The following is a 22,739-nucleotide window of genomic DNA, read 5'->3' on the forward strand; positions in this document are numbered from 1 at the left end:
TAATTATTTAAATCTTCTTAAAATTGTATTTTATATTACTTTGTAGAGTCGTGGGTGCTTGAATGTGTTTATATACTGTGCATCTGTGTTATCAATAGAAACAACAATTTTGTATAAAGTATCAGTAAATTCATGGTTTAATAAACTACTACAATACTAGCTATGTATAATTTAAATGACTAATGATTTGGAGACTACGACGTTATAATGAATGTTAGTCCTTTTCAGTTGCCAATTCACTTGACAGACAGTGTGTCAATGATTAACTGGAAAATAACAGAATGCAACATTGGAACACATCCTCTGTGCTCAACCTTTACAGGCCTACTACTGTTCGGTCATTTCACAATTTGCTGTCAGTATGACAGAAAGAATCGTTAACTTTGGACATTGGCATGCATCATGCTGACTTTTCATATTGCAGGTTCAAACATCTCATCAGAGTACTACAGACATTGAGCTGTCCTGACTCATTATTCAACATTATTGAATGCACAGACTGTGTATCCATCTAATCAGCAATAGCTACCAACAAATAACATTGATATGGCGTGTGACGTACATTTTATACAAATATTTTGACTTTGTATAGTACTGAAGTGAAAATGCAATGTAGCCTACTGTCCACTTGATGGAGGCAGAAAGCCTCCTGACCAAAGTGAGAAAGTGGGCGTGTCATTGGTGAGTGAATAGCCAATCACAGCCCTTCTTGAACAAGGAACCCATTTTTGAATTTTTATCACAAACAGCAGAAACGGTACTGCTTCGGCACCGCTGAGTTGACATTTCAAACCAGCCAGCCATCTATACGTCTTTTTGTATAAAAAAAGTTATATTCTTCAATAGCTACCTATTTTTCCTTCATTGTTTTCGGAGAAGCTATGTCCAGTCGGAGGAGGTACGTTCAAGTTGACTTGCTAAAGTATGCTAACGTTAGTACAGTACATAGACTCAGTTAGCTGCATCAATGAGTTTGGTTGAATAAAATGAGAAGTTGCTTCCACAATACAAATAGCTAATGGCATTGCAGCATTGCCGAGATAGGGGAAATGTTCAAACCTTTGCTAGCTAACAGAGGACTAACGCTAATTTTTGATACTGTTTTACTAACTAGCCAGCTGTGTGTGTAAGCGCTGGTCCAGGGCGTTACGTGCGGCATAATATAAATAATATGCCATTTAGCAGACGCTTTTATCCAAAGCGACTAACAGTCATGTGCGCATACATTTTTACGTATGGGTGGTCCCGGGGATCGAACCCTCTACCCTGGCGTTACAAGCGCCATGCTCTACCAATTGAGCTACAGAGGACCACATGAGCGTTCTTCTACGCCAGGGTTCTTCAATTCCGGTCCTGGAGGTCCTAAACACTTCAGTTTTTTATTTCTACCTGGTAGTTAATTGCACTCACCTGGTGTCCCAGGTCTGAATTAGCCCCTGATTAGAAGGAGAGGATGAAAAACAGAGGTGTTTCGGCCCTCCAGGACCGGAATTGAAGAACCCTGTTCTACGCTCTTCATCTTTACATTCATCCCTAGATGGATTTCCCCCGTAATATTGACACACTTCCATTACTCACCAAAATAAAGATGCTACTGTAACTGTTGTTGACGAACCTTTCTCTGCCAGAACCGCCAGACTAGTTATGTCTGGCCCATCCGTCGTAGTGCAGATCCAACGCATGCGCTTGGACCAGAGCTAGTCTGGCGGTAAACAAAGTGTTCAAAATACCAAGTTATATGTTTGATAACTAGCTACCTAGCCAGCTTAAGTTACCAAATGTGATTGTCTTGTCACTCATCTCTGCAGTGAAGCCCTGGCTTTCTCGCTAGTGACGGGTATAAACCATGCCATGGCCAGGCTGGTGGACATCTGGGACAGCATAGGCATTATGGAGGAGCAGAGGGTGGAGCGAATGGAGACTGTGAAGAAACACATTGAGGTGAGGCTTTAGAAAACAGTATATTCAGATGAACTGAATGTTACCGAAGCCTCGTCAAATAGTTAATTAACCAACTATGACATTCCTTTCCTAAAGGGCCTTTTGAATGACATGATCATAGAGGAGGAAGCCTTGAAGCACCGCATCCGGGCCAATATAATCACTTTTAAAAAACAGCTGGAGACCTTGTGCCTGGAAATGTCAACGGAACCATACAAAGTAAGTGATACTTTAAGGCTTTTAATAATCAACAACATTGTTAGCTGCTTCCTCTGCTTGACTCCTTCCCTTCCTTTGTACTGACCTCCTTTCTCCATCTTGTCCACCTGTCAGTTGGAGGAGGGCCTGACAGTCCTCCAGATCGAGAAGAACCTCCGTCTGCGTGTGGACGTTCTGACCAAGGAGAAGGGGGAGCGTTTGAAGGAGCTACACGGACTGCAGCAGCAGGATAAGGAACTGTGTGTGGAGCTGTGCATCACGCCCTATTACATCCCCACTGGCAGCATGCCATCTCGCACACAGCTGCAGGAGCTCCGGGAGCACATCCAGACCCTCAGCGAGGAAAAGGTATTGTAATGGCTGCAGGCCAGGGGGAAGATTTGGGTTTAGTATGAATGTCATGTTGAATCTCCTATTGTCTTTAGAAAGCAACATTATTATTCAAAATGTCACTTTATGTCTCAACTGCTCATTACTGGTATATTTGAAAACATCTAACCTCTTGTCCTGTAGAAGAGTCGTGCACAGGTGTTCTCAGGTCTGCGTGAGGACATCAGGAAGTTGATGGAGGAGATGGGTCATGAACCAGAGACTAGCCTGGAGAAAGAGTCTGTGTGCCACGACGAGGAGACATTCCTGCTCACTAATGAAAACATCAAAGCCCTCAAACTGCTGCTCTCCCAGGTACTGAAAATAATCTAGCCACACTACTAATGATTACTTAAAAATTATATTGAATCTAGTGTGACTTCTAGGTCTGGGCCAATAGTATTTGTATCATTTTGTGTAGATGGAAGTCAAGAAGGAATCCCTGACGAATACTCTAGCTGAGCTGAAAGAACGAGCCATGTGCCTGTGGAATCGTCTGGAAGCGCTGGAGCAAGACCACAATGTGTTCCAAGAGAGTGTGCAGGGTACCCTTTCTGACCAAATCACACAGGTTGGAACTCACTCCTTCTTCATACCTCTACTTCACCACTGTGTTGGACAAAGCTTCACCTGCATACCACACACAGCTGTTCAAAACAGTAAACATTGCACTTTGACTATAATGTTGCCTCAGACTTAGCTAACAAGGGAACAGAACAGAGATGGTGCTAGTACGCCACAGTGTTTGAGACAGTCCTGTACCCGGGTAGTGTTCATTAGGGAACACCGAAAACAAAAATGTGGGTTTCTTATAGTAACTCCTCCTTATCACTGTTTTTGAGCATTGCTTTCCTTTTTCTTCTTACTGAACCTGACCATGTTGTCCCGTCCAGTGGCAGGGAGAGGTGGACCGTCTGACAGAACTGCAGAAGGCCAGGCTGGAGGATGTGATTGAAAATGTCCGACAGGAACTAGTGGCCAGCTGGGACAAGTGCAACCTGGGCCCTGAGCAGAGGGAACCCTTCAACGTCCACTTCTGTGACAGTGAGTAGAACAACACTATGAAATCTCACGCTCACACACAAAACACACATACATACTGATCGAACCAATCCGTCTTTCCCTAGATAACTTCACAGAGGAGTTGTTGGCGCTGCATGATGCTGCGCTATTGAAGGTGAAGAATTATTACGACCAGGTAAAGCCCTTACTGGAGGCCCTGCAGAAATGGGAGAAGTACTGGGCCGTCTTCCAGGACTTTGAGGTACTGCTTGTATTTGCGGTCAAGTTATGTTTGTGAAATAAATTGCAACGTTTTGTAAAATTGTGCATGTAATCAAGGGCTGTCCGCGACCCAAAAAAATCTTGGTCGATGGAGAGTTGACTTTTCTTTCGACCAATCGATTGGTTGAAATGTTAAAAGGTGTATTTTTCCCTATATAGACACCCTATGTGTTTTAATGAAATCAACTAGCCTATATGTAGGCTAATGAGCTTGTCTTATGCTTTAAGCACAGTGATTAAATAATGAAGACACACATGAGTTGAGGGAGCCAGAGATCAAGATAGCCTAACCAGAAGAGAGAGAAAAAAGGGTTCACGACCCTCCTCCTCCCCCTTGCTGCTGGCCTTCGCAGATTCTGTCGTTAAGCTCCTGAAGTTGCCGGTAATAGGCTACACCAGCAGTTGGCAACCTTTTCCATTTGGAGTGCCAATTTATCTTAGCATTTCTACCGATCTGCGTGCCAGTTATGATTTTCATATGCACATTTTCGTGGAACAGTTTAATTTAATTTATAACAAAGTCTTCGTATCTCAATCATTATGTGGTTAATCAAAATTCTAAAAGTAACTTCTATTGCAATTGCCAACTATGTAGACGTAAAATAGCCTACATGAAGACAACAAATGAAAACATTGCAGCCTGCAGGTAGATCCCCAAATAGGCCTACGTTTGCGTGCAGGCCAGGTAGTCTAGGCCTACTTCTATACATAATCCAGTGTGCGTCCTTAATCAACATTGACAGGAGAGCTACAAACAAAAGACAATGAATAAATGGACAACTTGTAAATGGTATGAATTAAACCAAAACTTGTTCCTCATAAGCGTAGCCTAGGTTGTGCGGTCCGCAAACAATGTGTCCACTCCGACAATGAGAACGGTAAAAGACTGTAATAATAATATATTGAATGCATTAACAGAAATTACCTTAACCAAACAAACGTTGTAGATTCGAACGGTAAATGTACTACTGGTGTGCCATCCCCGCGGCCTCCGCAATGGATTAGTCCACTGAGACAGGCATGAATCAGACGGTTGTCTCGTGTACCATACATAAAAAAATTATATACAGTACCAGTCAAAAGTTTGGACACACCTACTCATTCAAGGGTTTTCTCTATTTTTACTGTTTTCTTCATTGTAGAAAAATAGTGAAGACATCAAAACTATAAAAAATAACACACATGGAATCATGTAGTAACCAAAAAAGTGTTCAACAAATCAAAATATATTTTAGATTCTTCAAAGTAGCCACCCTTTGCCTTGATGACAGCTTTGCACACTGTTACCATTCTCTCAACCAGCTTAACCTGGAATGCTTTTCCAACAGTCTTGAGGGCGTTCCCACATATGCTGAGCACTTGTTGGCTGCTTTTCCTTTGCTCTGCGATCCAACTCATCCCAAACCATCTCAATTGGGTTGAGGTCGGGTGATTGTGGAGGCCAGGTCATCTGAAGCAGCACACCATCACTATCCTTCTTGGTCAAATAGCCCTTACACAGCCTAGATGTGTGTTGGGTCATTGTCCTGTTGAAAAACAAATGATAGTTCAACTAAGGGCAAAACAAATGGGATGGTGTTTTGCTGCAGAATGTTGTGGTAGCCATGCTGGTTAAGTGTGCCTTGAATTCTAAATAAATCACTGACAGTGTCACCAGCAAAGCACCATCACACCACCTCCTCCATGCTTCTCGGTGGGAACCACACATGCATAGATCATCCGTTCATCTACGCTGCGTCTCACAAAGACACGGCGGTTGGAACCAAAAATCTCACATTTGGACTCATCAGACCAAAGGACAGATTTCCACCGGTCTAATGTCCATTGCTCGTGTTTCTTGGCCCAAGCAAGTATCTTCTTCTTATTGGTGTCCTTTAGTAGTGGTTTCTTTGCAGCAATTCGACCATGAAGGCCTGATTCACGCAGTCTCCTCTGAACAGTTGATGTTGAGATGTCTGTTACTTGAAACATTTATTTGGGCTGCAATCTGAGGTGCAGTTAACTCTATTGAACTTATCCTCTGCAGCAGAAGTAAGTCTGGGTCTTCCTTTCCTGTGGCGGTCCTCATGAGAGCCAGTTTCATCATAGCGCTTGATGGTTTTTGCTTCTGCACTTGAAGAAACTTTCAAAGTTCTTTACATTTTCCGTATTGACTGACCTTCATGTCTTAAAGTAATGCTGGACTGTCATTTCTCCTTGCTTATTTGAGCTGTTCTTGCCATAAAATTGACTTGGTCTCTTACCAAATAGGGCTATCTTCTGCATATCACCCCTACCTTGTCACAACACAACTGATTGGCTCAAACGCATTAAGAAGGAAAGAAATTCCACAAATTAACTTTTAACAAGCCACACCTGTTAATTGAAATGCATTCCAGGTGACTACCTCATGAAGCTGGTTGAGAGAATGCCAAGAGTGTGCAAAGCTGTCATCAAGGCAAAGGGTGAATACTTTGAAGAATCTCAAATATAAAATATATTTTGATTTGTTTAACACTTTTTGGGTTACTACATGATTCCATATGTGTTATTTCATAGCTATGATGTTTTCACTATTATTCTACAATGTAGAAAATAGTACAAATAAAGAAAACCCCTTGAATGAGTAGGTGTGTCCAAACTTTTGACTGGAAATGTGTATATACACAGTGCATTCGGGAAGTATTCAGTCCCCTTTCTTTTTCCACATTTTGTTACGGTACAGCCTTATTCTAAAATTGATGACATATTTTTTCCTCATCAATCTACACACAATACCCCATAATGACAAAGCAAAAACAGGTTGTTAGATTTTTTTGCTAATTTATTACACAGAAAAAACAAATACCTTATTTACATAACTATTCAGTCCCTTTGCTATGAGCCTTGACACACACCTGTCTATATAAGGTCCCACAGTTGACCGTGCATGTCAGAGCAAAAACCAAGTCATGAGGTCGAAGGAATTGTCTGTAGAGCTCCGGGACAGGATTGTGTTGAGGCACAGATCTGGGGAAGGGTACCAAAACATTCAAGCGGCATTGAAGGTCCCCATCATTCTTAAATGGAAGAAGTTTGGAACCACCAAGACTCTTCCTAGAGCTGGCTGCCCGGCCAAACAGAGCAATCGTGAAAGAAGGGCTTTGGTCAGGGAGGTGACCAAGAACCTGATTGTCACTCTGACAGAGTTCCAGAGTTCCTCTGTGGAGCTGCGACAACCTTCCAGAAGGACAACCATCTTTGCAGCACTCTACCAATCAGGCCTTTATGGTAGAGTGGCCAGATGGAAGCCATTCCTCAGTAAAAGGCACATGACAGACTGCTTGGAGTTTGCCAAAAGGCACCTAAAGGACTCTGACCATGAGAAACAACATTCTCTGGTCTGATGTAACTAAGATTGAACTCTTTGGCCTGATTGCCAAGCGCCACGTCTGGAGGAAACCTGGCTCTATCCCTACGTTAAAGCATAGTGGTGGCAGCATCATGCTGTTGGGATGTTTTTCAGCGGCAGTGACTGGGAGGCTAGTCAGGATCGAGGGAAAGATGAACGGAGCAAAGTAAAGAGATTCTTGATGAAAACCTGCTCCAGAGCGCTCAGGACCTCAGACTGGGGGGAAGGTTCACCTTCTAACAGTACAACGACCCTATGCACACAGCCAAGACAACGCAGGAGTGGCTCCGGGACAAGTCTCTGAATGTCATTGAGTGGCCCAGCCAGAGGTCGGACTTGAACCCAATCGAACATCTCTGGAGAGACCTGAAAAATAGCTGTGCCGCGACGCTCCCCATCCAACCTGCCAGTGCTTGAGAGGATCTGCAGAGAAGAATGGGCGGAACTCTCCAAATACAGGTGTGCCACGCTTATAGCGTCATACCCAAGGAGACTCGGGTGTAATCGCTACCAAAGGTGCTTCAACAAAGTACTGAGTAAAGGGTCTGAATACTTATGTAAATGTCATATTTCTGTTTTGTGTGTTTAATAAATTTGCTAACTTTTCTAAAAACCTGTTTTTGCTTTTTCATTGTGGGGTATTGTGTGTAAATTGATGAGAAAAATAATAATTTCATCCATTTTAGAATAAGGCTGTAACGTAAGAAAATGTGGAAATAGTCAAAGGGTCTGAATTCTTTCCGAATACACTGTGTGTATATTTTATTTTAGTTTGCAGCAAATCCAAAACAGATTCATTAGGGTTGACCCCATTTATTTGAGTGGTCGATAGGCTGTTGATCGACCAAGATTTGTTTTTAGTCGAGCAGTAACAAAAATATATATATTATGTTTTTTGGGCTGCTGCTCGACTAAAAAATAATCTTGGCCGACTAAATGGGGTCAGCACTAATGTAATCTGTTTTGGATTTGCTGTAAACTAAAATAAATATCCACAGTAGATACTAAACAACAAGCTGCTCTTTTTCTGATACATGTTCAGTGTGTTGCTAATTTTGTTAATTATATAATTTGACAAAATATATAATCTATTACTCAAACTTCTCTTTGCAGAAAAAGGCCAATGATCCAAACCGCTTCTCCAACAGAGGAGGAGCCCTTCTTAAAGAGGCCAAAGAGAAGGTCAAAATTCAAAAGATGCTGCCAAAGGTAAGGCTGGATGTGATTTAAGTCAACATGTCCTTCTATAAATTTGTATGGCGGTTGGCTTCACAGTCTGAAGGAAAGTTATACCATTCATTCATCTCTGACAATTATTTTGACCTAATTTAAAATGAATTGAAGTTGTAGAAATTATAGTCTTCTTATTTTTACATATAAAATATTATGTTTATGAAAAGTGGCAGACATGGTTGATGATGGTAATCAAACAATCTCCTACTGAGTTGAGGCACTTTGCAGTTGAGCGTTAATTCAGCACAGCTTCTATTCACAACCGCTCACTGGAGCATCCAATGATCGGTTCAAGGTCATTCTCATATGCTGCTTATTATGGTGGTGTCAGTGTAGTTGTGGTCTTATGTAAAATGCCAATGACGTTACAGTGCATTCAGAAATTCCATCATTCTTAAATGGAAGAAGTTTGGAAGAAGAAGGAAACCTGGCACCATCCCTACGGTGAAGCATGGTGGTGGCAGCATCATGCTGTGGGGATGTTTTTCAGCGGCAGGGATTGGAGACTAGTCAGGATCGAGGGAAAGATGAACGGAGCAAAGTACAGAGAGAGCCTTGATGAAAACCTTCTCCAGAGCGCTCAGGACCTCAGACTGGGGTGAAGGTTCACCTTCCGACAAGACATTGACCCTAAGCACACAGCCAAGGCAATTCAGGAGTGGCTTCTGGACAAGTCTCTGAATGTCCTTGAGGGGCCCAGCCAGAGCCCGGACGAACTTAATCGAACATCTCTGGAGAGACCTGAAAATAGCTATGCAGCGACGCTCCCCATCCAACCTGACAGAGCTTGAGAGGATCTGCAGAGAAGAATTGGAGAAACTCTCCAAATACAGGTGTGCCAAGCTTGTAACGTCATACCCAAGAAGACTCAAGGCTGTATTCACTGCCAAAGCTGCTTCAACAAAGTACTAAGTAAAGGGTCTGAATACTTATGTAAATGTACTATTTCAGTCTTATTTTTAAGACATTTGCAAAGAAAATCTAAAAACCTGTTTTTGCTTTGTTATTATGGGGTATTGTGTGTAGATTTTATGAGGGGAGGGGGGTACATTTTAGAATAATGCTGTAATGTAACAAAATAAGAATAGAGTCAAGGGGTCTGAATTCTTTCCAAATGCACTAATGGCCAGTGACTTGTGTATATACAGTGGCTTGCGAAAGTATTCAGCCCCCCTTGACATTTTTCCTATTTTGTTGCCTTACAACCTGGAATTAAAATTGATTTTGGGGGGGGTTGTATCATTTGATTTACAATATGCCTACCACTTTGAAGATGCAAAATATTTGTTTTGGTGAAACAAACAAGTTATAAGACAGAAAAACTGAACTTGAGCGTGCATAACTATTCACCCCCCCCCCTCCCAAAGTCAATACTTTGTAGAGCCACCTTTTGCAGCAATTACAGCTGCAAGTCTCTAGGGGTATGTCTGTATAAGCTTGGCACATCTAGCCACTGGGATTTTTGCCCATTCTTCAAGGCAAAACTGCTCCAGCTCCTTCAAGTTGGATGGGTTCCGCTGGTGTACAGCAATCTTTAAGTCATACCACAGATTCTCAATTGGATTGAGGTCTGGGCTTTGACTAGGCCATTCCAAGACATTTAAATGTTTCCCCTTAAACCACTCAAGTGTTGCTTTAGCAGTATGTTTAGGGTCATTGTCCTGCTGGAAGGTGAACCTCTGTCCCAGTCTTAAATCTCTGGAAGACTGAAACAGGTTTCCCTCAAGTATTTCCCATCCATCATTCCTTCAATTCTGACCAGTTTCCGAGTCCCTTCCGATGAGAAACATCCCCACAGCATGATGCTGTCACCACCATGCTTCACTGTGGGGATGGTGTTCTCAGGGGTATGAGAGGTGTTGGGTTTGCGCCAGACATTTTCCTTGATGGCCAAAAAGCTCAATTTTAGTCTCATCTGACCAGAGTACCTTCTTCCATATGTCTAGGGAGTCTCCCACGTGCCTTTTGGCGAACACCAAACGTGTTTGCTTATTTTTTTCTTTAAGCAATGGCTTTTTTCTGTCCACTCTTCCGTAAAGCCCAGCTCTGTGGAGTGTACGGCTTAAAGTGGTCCTATGGACAGATACTCCAATATCCGCTGTAGAGCTTTGCAGCTCCTTCAGGGTTATCTTTGGTCTCTTTGTTGCCTCTCTGATTAATGCCCTCCTTGCATGGTCCGTGAGTTTTGGTGGGCGGCCCTCTCTTGGCAGGTTTGTTGTGGTGCCATATTCTTTCCATTTTTTTATAATGGATTTAATGGTGCTCCGTGGGGAAGTTTCTGATCTTTTTTTATAACCCAACCCTGATCTGTACTTCTCCACAACTTTGTCCCTGACCTGTTTGGAGAGCTCCTTGGTCTTCATGGTGCCGCTTGCTTGGTGGTGCCCCTTGCTTAGTGGTGTTGCAGACTCTGGGGCCTTTCAGAACAGGTGTATATATACTGAGATCATGTGACAGATCATGTGACACTTAGATTGCACACAGGTGGACTTTATTTAACTAATTATGTGACTTCTGAAGGTAATTGGTTGCACCCGATCTTATTTAGGGGCTTCATAACAAAGGGGGTGAATACATATGCTCGAACCACATTTCCGTTATTTATTTTTTAGAATTATTTGAAACAAGTAATTTTTTTCACTTCACCAATTTGGACTATTTTGTGTATGTCCATTACATGAAATCCAAATAAAGATCCATTTAAATGACAGGTTGTAATGCAACAAAAAAGGAAAAACGCCAAGTGGGATTAATACTTTTGCAAGGCTCTGTAAGGGCTTTTGACAAAGGAAAAGTGACGTTGTTTCTCCCTGTTATGTGATGTGACCAGTTGGAGGAAGTGCTGAGGACGGGGGTTGAAGTCTGGGAGAAGGACCAGGGCTCTGCCTTCCTGGTCCAGGGCCAGAGAGTCATGACCTACATCTCCAGCCAATGGGAGGAGCACAAGCAGCAGAGAGGCAAGGAGAAAAGTGAACGTGCCGCCGTAAGTCCATCCCCCTCCTTATTCTCTCCCATAGAGACACTTGAAACCCTACTTCTTTTAAAGAATACCTGGAATAGTATAAAGTATAAATAGTATAAAGTCATCCTTCTACCCCCCCCCCATAAGTTGAATGCACCAATTTGTAAGTCGCTCTGGATAAGAGCGTCTGCTAAATGATGTAAATAGATTACCACAGTATGAGTAATAATCCCCATAAAACCTAGCAGTCAAACAGGGAAATGGTTTCAATTGTTTTTCCACCATGCATTTTTCCCATAGGGGATTTTATAAACACTTAAAATAAGGGCTGTGTTTCGTGTAGGCTTACTCTGGCATGACATTTTGATAACTGTGTAAATCTCTCTCGTACAAGGTGACTGTTTTTCATCACAAACTATCGTAAAACCATATCTCTCTGTTCCCATGTGCAAAAGGACAATTATTAAACTTACTGTGCTGAACTTAGATTTAAAATAGGTTTGTACAGAGTATGGTGGTCAGCATGTGTATCTGCCGAATGGCAGTGGTGGGAAAAGGGGATTTGACCATTCTGGGGGACTGATTGTTTGTTATTGACTGGTCCGTGACTGAGGCTTTGTTTGTGTCTGTGTTGAAGTTGCAGACATCAAAGAAGGGGGAGATGACGACTCTATTCAAAACTCCCACGAAGAGGGCCCATGGAGGGATAAATGGCCCCACCCCCAACAAGATCAGGAAGGTACTAGGGCTGGGAATTGCAAGGGACCTCACAATACGATATTAAATAAAAGTGCTGAAAACAAATTGGCTCACTATTTAAAAAAAAGATGGAGAACAAGCTTTGAAGGAAAAATACTGGAGTTTTGGTGCAAGGACAGCTGACTAGCCCAAACATAATATTGCGATATTGTCTGAAAGAATATCCAGATATGTAATTGTAGAAGATACAGTAACTAGCACTTACAGTGGTCCACATGAGACTAGTTCACTCGCCTCCAAAACCAACTGGACACTTTATTATTGTGGTAACACTTATTTTTATATAATTGCGTAAAGTAAGAATGTCTCATGTTAAGAACCTTACATAGGTGGAACATTTTAAAGAAAGGTGTCACTAGTTTTACATGACCTTGACCCACACAGCCCTTCTTTCAGCAGACTCCTAGCCAGCTTACCAGGGTGCGGTCATCCAGCACCTTCATCAGTATGCCCAGCAGAAAGCCTCCTCTCTCCCAGGTTCAGATGCAGGTACACACCCAGCACTCACTCCAAACTGTTCTTGTGCTTGCACACTTATATCCAACTTGGATGGTGAACATCTTCCATTTATATAGCTGGACGACTATTAAGACAACCACTAGGTGATGCTGTTATAGCATTTTGCCTATTCGAGCGGTAATCCACTTTCCACAGTCTACCTAGCTTGTGAAAGACAAACAATATTGACAGATACATTAAAACTCGTCTTTAGAATCTAACCTCTTTCCAAGTTAATCATTCTGGTCAAGAGATGTAGAAATGTAATACTTCAGATGGATTCGATAGGTAAGCAGAGACTGCAGAGAAGGAAGTGTGCTGCATGTTCAGTTTGTTGACTCTGATGTGCCATGTTTGTTTGTGTCCACTCATTGGCTGAGCAGAAAACAAGGTCCCTGGAGAGCAGTAGCAGTCAGAGAACACCCCTGCTGGAGTACAACAGTACAGAGAGGAAACAACCTGTTGACATCAGCTACTCTGACTTCACTGTAAGAGCAGCATTTTAAACTAAACTCAGTGTTTCCCCTAGGATTTCTTTCAGCAGCTGTGGTGAAGTTAGCCTGGGCGGGGGGTGGGGGTCGTAGTTGGTGTGGCCAATGGTGAGGACTCCGACCCCAAAATATGTACAACCCTCTTGGCCGCAGATACATTTTGCCCTTATAAATCAAATGTCCTGCAATTTTGTCATGGGGTGGAGAGAAAATAGTACAGTTTCAAAGCTAGTTTCCTGCAATTCTACACAATTTGTCATGGCTTATGCCGTGTTGTTATGCTATCTGAGTGACTCAAACATTATAACAAAATCAGTTACATACATAGTCATGGTCAAAAGTTTTGAGAATGACACAAGTATTGATCTTCACAAAGTTTGCTGCTTCAGTGTTTTTAGATATTTTTTTCAGATGTTACTATTGTATACTGAAGTATAATTACAAGCATTCCATAAGTGTCAAAGGCTTTTACATTTATGCAAAGAGTCAATATTTGCAGTGTTGACCCTTCTTTTTCAAGACCTCTGCAATCTGCCCTGGCATGCTGTCAATTAACTTCTGGGCCACATCCTGACTGATGGCAGCCCACTCTTGCATAATCAATGCTTGGAGTTTGTCAGAATTTGTGGGGTTTTGTTTGTCCACCTGCCTCTTGAGGATTGACCACAAGTTCTCAATGGGATTAAGATCTGGGGAGTTTCCTGGCCATGGATCCAAAATGTCAATGTTTTGTTCCCCGAGCCACTTAGTTATCACTTTTGCCTTATGGCAAGGTGCTCCATCATGCTGGAAAAGGCATTGTTCGTCACCAAACTGTTCTTGGATGGTTGGGAGAAGTTGCTCTCTGAGGATGTGTTAGTACCGTTCTTTATTCATGGCTGTGTTCTTAGGCAAAATTGTGAGTGAGCCCACTCCCTTGGCTGAGAAGCTAACCCACACATGAATGGTCTCAGGATGCTTTACTGTTGGCATGACACAGGACTGATGGTAGCGCTCACCTTGTCTTCTCCGGACAAGGTGTTTTCTGGATGCCCCAAACAATCGGAAAGGGGATTCATCAGAGAAAATGACTTTACCCCAGTCCTCAGCAGTCCAATCCCTGTACCTTTTGCAGAATATCAGTCTGTCCCTGATGTTTTTCCTGGAGAGAAGTGGCTTCTTTGCTGCCCTTCTTGACACCAGGCCATCCTCCAAAAGTCTTCGCCTCACTGTGCGTGCAGATGCACTCACACCTGCCTGCTGCAATTCCTGAGCAAGCTCTGCACTGGTGGTGCCCCGATCCCGCAGCTGAATCAACTTTAGGAGACGGTCCTGGCGCTTGCTGGACTTTCTTGGCCGCCCTGAAGCCTTCTTCACAACAATTGAACCTCTCTCCTTGAAGTTCTTGATCATCCGATAAATGGTTGATTTAGGTGCAATCTTACTAGCTGCAATATCCTTGCCTGTGAAGCCCTTTTTGTGCAAAGCAATGATGACGGCATGTGTTTCCTTGCAGGTAACCATGGTTAACAGAGGAAGAACAATGATTTCAAGCACCACCCTCCTTTTAAAGCTTCCAGTCTGTTATTCTAACTCAATCAGCATGACAGAGTGATCTCCAGCTTTGTCCTCGTCAACACTCTCACCTGTGTTAACGAGAGAATCACTGACATGATGTCAGCTGGTCCTTTTGTGGCAGGGCTGAAATGCAGTGGAATTTTTTGGGGGGGATTAAGTTCATTTTCATGGCAAAGAGGGACTTTGCAATTAATTGCAATTCATCTGATCACTCTTCATAACATTCTGGAGTATATGCAAATTACCATCATCAAAACTGAGGCAGCAGACTTTGTGAAAATTAATGTTTGTGTCATTCTCAAAACTTTTTACCACGACTGTGTGTGTGTGTGTGTATATGTATGTGTATATATATATATATATATATATATATATATATACACACACACACATACTACTAGTTAAAAGTTTAGACACACCTACTCATTCAAGGGTTTTTCTTTATTTTTACTATTTTTTACATTGTAGAATAATAGTGAAGACATCAAAACTATGAAATAACACATGGAGTCATGTAGTAAACAAAGTGTTAAACAAATCAAAATATATTTTATATTTGAGATTCTTCAAATAGCCACCCTTTTCCTTGATGACAGCTTTGCACACTTGGCATTCTCTCAACCAGCTTCACCTGGAACGCTTTTCCAACAGTCTTGAAGGAGTTCCCACATATGCTGAGCACTTGTTGGCTGCTTTTCCTTCACTCTGCGGTCCGACTCATCCCAAACCATCTCAATTGGGTTGAGGTCTGGGGATTGTGGAGGCCAGGTCATCTGATGCAGCACTCCATCACTCTCCTTCTTGGTAAAATAGCCATTACACAGCCTGGAGGTGTGTTGGGTCATTGTCCTGTTTAAAAACAAATGATAGTCCCACTAAGCCCACACCAGATGGGATGGCGTATCGCTGCAGAATGCTGTGGTAGCCATGCTGGTTAAGTTTGCCTTGAATTCTAAATAATTCACAGACAGTGTCATCAGCAAATCACCCCCACACCAAAACACCTCGTCCTCTTTGCTTTACGGTGGGAACTACACATGTCGAGATAATCCGTTCACCCACACCGCGTCTCACAAAGACACGGCGGTTTGAACCAAAAATCTCAAATTTGGACTCCAGACCAAAGGACACATTTCCACCGGTCTAATGTTCATTGCTTGTGTTTCTTGGCCCGAGCAAGTCTCTTCTTATTATTGGTGTCCTTTAGTAGTGGTTTCTTTGCAGCAATTCGACCATGAAGGCCTGATTCACACACTCCCCTCTGAACAGTTGATGTTGAGATGTGTCTGTTACTTGAACTCTGGGAAGCATTTATTTGGGCTGCAATTTCTGAGGCTGGTAACTCTAATGAACTTATCCTCTGCAGCAGAGGTAACTCCGGGTCTTCCATTCCTGTGGCGGTCCTCATGAGAGCCAGTTTATTCATAGCGCTTCATGGTTTTTGCGACTGCATTTGAAGAATCTTTAAAAGTTCTTGAAATGTTCCGTATTGACTGATTTTCATGTCTTAAAGTAATGATGGACTGTCATTTCTCTTTGCTTATTTGAGCTGTTGTGGCCATAATATGGACATGGTCTTTTACCAAATAGGGCTATCTTCTGTATACCCCCACAACCTTGTCACAACACAACTGATTGCCTCAAACACATTAAGAAGGAAATAAATTCCACAAATTAACTTTTAACAAGGCATACCTGTTAATTGAAATGCATTCCAGGTGACTACCTCATGAATCTGGTTGAGAGAATGCCATTAGTGTGCAAACTGTCATCAAGGCAAAGCGTTGCTACTTTGAAGAATCTCAAATATAAAATATATTTTGATTTGTTTAACACTTTTTGGGTTACTACATGATTCCATATGTGTTATTTCATGGTTTTGATGTCTTCACTAATATTCTACAATGTAAAAATAAAGAAAAACCCTTGAATGAGTAGGTGTGTCCAAACTAGACCAGCTTTTTAAACTATACTCTGACTTCACTGTAAGAACAGCCTTAAGACTGTGTCACTGTACTTCAATAATCTGGACACATGAATTTACACTGCATTTGGAAAGTATTCAGACCCCTTGACTTTTTCCACATTTTGTTATGTTACAGCCTTATTCTAAAATTGACAGTTTTTTTGAAAATTTTGCAAATGTGTATATATAAAAAAAATTATACCATATTTACATAAGTATTCAGACCCTTTGCTATGAGACTGTTTCTACAACTTGGAGTCCACCTGTGGTAAAAGTTTGGAACCACCAAGACTCCTCCTAGAGCTGGCCGCCCAGCCAAACTAAGCAATCGGGGGAGAAGGTCCTTGGTCAGGTAGGTCACCAAGAACCGGATGGTCACTGACAGAGCTCCAGAGTTCCTCTGTGGAGATGGGAGCACCTTCCAGAAGGACAACTATCTCTGCAGCACTCCACCAATCAGGCCTTTATGGGAGAGTGGTCAGATGGAAGCCACTCCTCAGTAAAAGGCACATGACAGCCCGCTTGGAGTTTGCCAAAAGGCATCTAAATACTCAGACCATGAGAAACAAGATTCTCTGGTCTGATGAAACCAAGATTGTACTCTTTGACCTGAATGCCAAGCGCCACGTCTGGAGGAAACCTGGCACAATCCCTACGGTGAAGGATAGTGGTGGCAGCATCATGCTGTGGGGATGTTTTTCAGTGGCGGGGGCTGGGAGACTAGTCAGGATCGAGGGGAAATATGAACGGAGCAAAGCACAGAGAGATCCTTGATGAAAACCTGCTCCAGAATGCTCAGGACCTCAGAATGGGGCGAAGGTTCACCTTCCAACCGGACAACGACCGTAAGCACACAGCCAAGACAACGCATGAGTGGCTTCGGGACAAGTCTCGAAGGCTGGGTGACAGCCTAGCGGTTAAGAGGTTGTGCCTGTAACCGAAAGGTTGCTGGTTCGAATCCCCGAGCTGACTTGGTGAAATCTGTCAATGTGCCCTTGAGCAAGGCACTTAACCCTAATTGCTCTTGTAAGTCGCTAAATGACTAAAATGCAAAAAAAGTAATAATAATAATAAACATTGTAAATGTGAAGTCTCTGAATGCCCTTGAGTGGCCCAGCCAGAGCCCGGAGTTGAACCCAATCGAACATCTCTGGAGAGACCTGAAAATAGCTTTGCAGTGACGCTCCCATTAAACCTGACAGAGCTTGAGAGGATCTGCAGAGAAGAATTGGAGAAACTTCCCAAATACAGGTGTGCCAAGCTTGTAGCGTCATACCCAAGAAGACTCAAGGCTGTAATCGCTGGCTAAGGTGCTTCAACAAAGTACTGAGTAAAGGGTCTGAATACTTATGTAAATGTGATATTTCACTTTCTGTTATTTTTTTCTATTTATTTTACATTTGCAAACATTTCTAAACCTGTTTTTAGTTTGTTATTATGGGGTATTGTGTGTAGGTTGATGAGGGGAAGGCTGTAACGTAACAAAATGTGGAAAAAGTTAATGGGTCTGAATACTTTCCGAATGCACATCAAATACTGACCTATGTTTTTTGGGGGAGGTTATGATATCAGTTACTGAAATATGTATCTTTCATTCCCTCCAGAGTGCGCTGTCCAATAAGACAAGTGACGCTGTTTTCAATTCGACAGCGAAGGACCCCACATTTTAAGAGGTGCGTGCACAGTTCACTCCTCAGAGGTTGTGTTCTGTCCACTTGTCACTCCTCTCCTGGCTATACGGGCGGTGTTTGTAATGGTCAGTGAGAATTTCAGGTAATGCAAGCATCAACGGACAAGTCTGTGATGTCTTGATGCAACTAATTTTAGCTAGTTGGTGTTGTTGTTACTTTGAAATCTGACCAAGTTTGCCTCTATGTATAGTAATGCTTTAGACAACCTGTAGGAAGTGGATAGGTCAAAAGGGATTCTTAGTAGAACTTGCAACGTATTGCAATAGTAAATGTCAGGTGTGGATGACACTGTCATAAAGCCATGTTTTCCTGTGATTTAATATTCTGCCGTCCAGGGCAGGTATTGCACAAGTTTTGATACTTTTTTTTAAAGGTAGAGCCCCTTAGATGTTAGACATGCAGTACTATTCATTTAAAATATTTTACTTTACTTTTTAATAAATGTCCTGGTAACACCAGAGGAAGCATCCTGTTTTGATACAGACCTTCCAGCAGATCCACATACAGCTTTTAAAAATATATTTCTGTTTGTAAATATTGCTTTCTTGTAAAGCTACTTCTCTCCGTTTGTTTGTTCTGCACACACTGTCTTGGCAATGTGTTTTGTCTTGACCCGTGTGCCTTATGTCAACATGTGAATTTTACTTTGTTTCTTTTATACCTATTAATAAATATCTATATGTCACCTATCTTTTATATTTGAGTCTTTTAGCAGATGCTCTTATCCATAGCGACTTACAGTAGGGAGTGCATACATTTTCATACTTATTTCCATACTTGTCCCCCGCGGAAATCGACCCCACAACCCTGGCGTTGCAAGCGCCATGCTCTACCAACTGAGCTACATGGGACTGTTTGAACTTTTATTTATGGTAAAGATGAATACACATGAAATTAGTTTGTCTTTATTCATAATAGGGAATGTTGATTTAGAGTCCTGAGATTGAACCAGGCCCTGTAAACTTGAGTGGTTATAGAAAATGAATGATATTCCTCTTCTGCTCCATCAATCCTGGATTGTTTCATTGACGTTGAGCCAAAACACTCCTCTACCGATGAGTGGGATTGTAGAAACCATGTAATTGTCATGGATAATCAAGTTAGTCATTTATGAACAGGGAGAAGAGGATTTTGGCTGTATAATTGCCTCACTCAAACAATGGCATGATGGTCAAGAACATTTGAAATGCTTTCAAGGCAACACAGTATTACACAATTAAAGCTGTTTGCTATTCAACTGTCTCCATTTGAAGCCCATCACGTTGTCTAGGCTGCATGATTACAAATCCAAGGCTAGATTAAACAGACAGCAATGAGTTAGAACAATACCCTGATCCAGTTGGAAATAATTTTAGACATTGAGAAGCACATTTTTAGTTGCTAAATTATTGGCACATTACATGATAAAGTTACATTTGGTACATCCCAACTATGCCCCCCCCCCCCAAATTATAATTTTTTGCTTCAAATATACATTAAATATTTATTGCCAAAAGAGAATATGAATAGTAAATGTTAAGTTGATTGACATATTTAAATGTAGTCGTCCTTAACATACACAGGTCACTAGCAGGAATTGGAGAGACCCTCATCCACAAAACTGCTTGGCCAACTGATTACATGTACAATAGCTTTTAACTTCATAGGGACCCTTGGAACATCAATCACCAACAATGTTGGCACAATGCTGAAGTCATTCCACAGGCACACTAACTGGCTTTTGATCTCTTCCTGTATCTTCATTGTCTGATAGTTTTCACTTGGGGGGACCCTCGACTGGACAGTGCTTTTTCGCAGGAAATTCCATAAACCATGATCTGCTAATTCAATTATCGGACTGCAGTCCTCTCAAGTCCTTCAGCTCAGAATCTCATTGTCGTGACCATATGTCCCCATTTTAAAACCACTTGTTCAACTTGTGTGAGACAAGCAGGTTAACGCCATTATCTCTCTGGGCTATAGTCTACCCATGGAGTCCTGAGATTCTAGCTCATTGGATAAAATCTTTCTGCCGTTCACTGTTGCTTCGGTTGCGAAGGAAGGATAGTCTAGAAGGGGGAAATGAAAAGAATGCTGTTAGTTACCGTTTATAAGCTGATGAGGGTCAAAGTAAAATACAAATGATATCCAATGGAAAGGTGAATCTGAAAAAACACATTTGACTAATGTACCGGTAGGTGTACGGTATTTGTATGCAAGTGCTGTTTCTCATGAGTTATAATGCAGTTCTGTTTGTATAGAAAGGTACACTGTAGTTGGCTTCTAGCAGGCAGGGCAGATACCACATCGTGTTACACAACCAGCTACACTAAAAATAGAATAATTGACACATATTTCATTCCTCAAGACATGTATTCTTAATTACTATACAAAAATACCCCTCTTAGCCTGTGAGAAAACACGTCATATTTGGAATATTGGATAGATCATGTCTTAGGTGGTTTAATCACATGTAGGGTTAGCTGAGTTATTGCTGCCTGAGGGGCTCAGTAATAAGGCTCCTAAGAAGTGAGAAATAAGTAGGACTAGTGTTGCTAGGTGCTACTGCTGCCCTGCCTGAGTTCCAGGGAGTCTACTGAAGCCAGCCTCAGGAGGCCAGATGACGGTTGGCCTCATTATCAGAACACCAAAACCCTCGATGAGAAACCTGAGGGGGAACAAAACAAAAAGCAATGTTCCTCCACCTCCAAATGCACTCTGTTCTCTCAGGATTCCCTTTACTGTCCAAGTAGAGCTCTGTAAGTACTTATCATACTCAGACAAACAATGTCAGATGCCACCTGGCTTAGCCCGTACAGTATGGGAGGTAATTGTCATGTCAGGCATTGTCATGATCAACTTGACAACATGAAAATGTCACCAGTAAAGTTTGTCACATGAACATCCATCAGTCACATGGACATCCATCAAACTTGGGAACGTGTTATCACTCCTACACTGTTTCAAACAGGAATGACAAAAGACTCATGAATTGTCCATAAACAGTATTGTAATTGTTTTAGGTCATATTTACACTGCTGATCTGCCATTAAAGATGTAATAATGCCACTGTAATTACTAATTTGTTAGATTCTCCTGTACTTCTGTATACTTTTTAGCCAGTAGTTCTGAAAGTCGCACTCACGAGCCAAAAGTGTTCCCCAAAAATGGCGTACTACGTCACGTATGTGCAGATTTGTGCACCACATCGTTGCTCTCTCTCTGGCGATGGGCTGAAGCTCATTGGCTGAAACTCGAATTGCTAGGGAGCTGGCCCATGTGGGGGAAAATGCCAACGCACAGCTTCCAAAAAAAACCCAATGGCTTTCAAACTAGGGATTCTGTGGCTAATTGAGGTAAAACAGTACTTATTAGTCGCCAAAGTTCCAGAGCGTGTTTTTAATTTACACAGCAACATACCTGTATAATGATTAAAACGATTGTAAGGGAAAATCAAGTCTGACATTTCAAAGTGGAAATTACAAACTTCAGAAGCCTTTTTAAACCCCAAATACACAACACGTTTTACAATTCCTGCATTGCAGGAAAGTTCTCCTGCAACAGGGTGATCAAATTAAGATCCTGCATCTGTAGGTCGTTTTGGATAAAAGTGTCTGCTAAAAGGCATATATTGAGACAATTTGAATGCCAATTATAAATTTCTAGAGCAGCACACTTGTATGGTTCCATTCACCCACAGACAGTTATGATTTAGCTTGAGATGTTTATGGTTAAAGAACTAAAATCGCTCTCCATAGTGGACATTCCCACATTTAACCAAAATGTCTCCTATAGTCCCCCTCGTAACCCCTGAACCATGACCTGTATTTCATATAATGGAAACGCTTTGGTGGCATTTTTGATAACTGGGAAACCTCCAGCATGTACAATTTTAAAAGAACATGTGTCAAAATAAACACAAACTGGGTCATGGACTCAACATAAACATGTCAAAAGAAGCACTATAACTACATACCATGCAGTACATGTCCAATATGACCTAAACTTTCCAACATCCTTTCAACTCTATACAAGTCTTCGAAAGAGAATGTGTAGTGAACATGAGTAAGCTGATCCAGTTTATTAGCTTAGATCTTTCTCACTTAAAGAAATACTCCAGAACCTTTGCATACTTTTTAGCCAGTAGTTAAAGTAGCGCTCACAAGCCAAAAGTGGTCCCAGAAAATTGCGTACTACTTCACATATGTGCATATTCTCTCGCTCTGCTGTGTGTTCATCTTGCTACAGTGGCTTGCGAAAGTATTCACCCCCCTTGGCATTTTTCCTATTTTGTTGCCTTACAACCTGGAATGAAAATGGATTTTGGGGGGTTTGTATCATTTGATTTACAACATGCCTACCACTTTGAAGATGCAATTTTTTTTTATTGTGAAACAAACAAGAAATAAGACAACAAAAC

At 41.8% G+C, this 22,739-nt stretch overlaps 1 protein-coding gene across 2 annotated transcripts; it reads left to right on the forward strand.

The window, feature by feature from the left end:
- Positions 1-740: 740 nt before the first annotated feature.
- On the forward strand, positions 741-19,029 carry LOC121583231 (protein regulator of cytokinesis 1). Of its 2 annotated transcripts, none has more exons than XM_041899421.1 (14): positions 741-898; positions 1,809-1,941; positions 2,038-2,160; positions 2,275-2,508; positions 2,674-2,844; positions 2,951-3,100; positions 3,423-3,573; positions 3,657-3,793; positions 8,297-8,392; positions 11,247-11,399; positions 12,016-12,117; positions 12,534-12,626; positions 13,019-13,123; positions 18,254-19,029. In XM_041899421.1, the coding sequence occupies exons 1-14, from the start codon at positions 882-884 to the stop codon at positions 18,317-18,319; spliced, it is 1,731 nt and encodes a 576-aa protein (XP_041755355.1). In that variant the 5' UTR covers positions 741-881; the 3' UTR covers positions 18,320-19,029. The 2 variants fall into 2 exon arrangements, with proteins under 2 accessions (XP_041755355.1, XP_041755356.1); XM_041899422.1 differs by having other exon boundaries at positions 12,537-12,626.
- The last annotated feature ends 3,710 nt before the right edge of the window (positions 19,030-22,739 follow it).

Source organism: Coregonus clupeaformis, chromosome 15 (assembly GCF_020615455.1).
Source record: "Coregonus clupeaformis isolate EN_2021a chromosome 15, ASM2061545v1, whole genome shotgun sequence".
Lineage (NCBI taxonomy): Eukaryota > Metazoa > Chordata > Actinopteri > Salmoniformes > Salmonidae > Coregonus > Coregonus clupeaformis.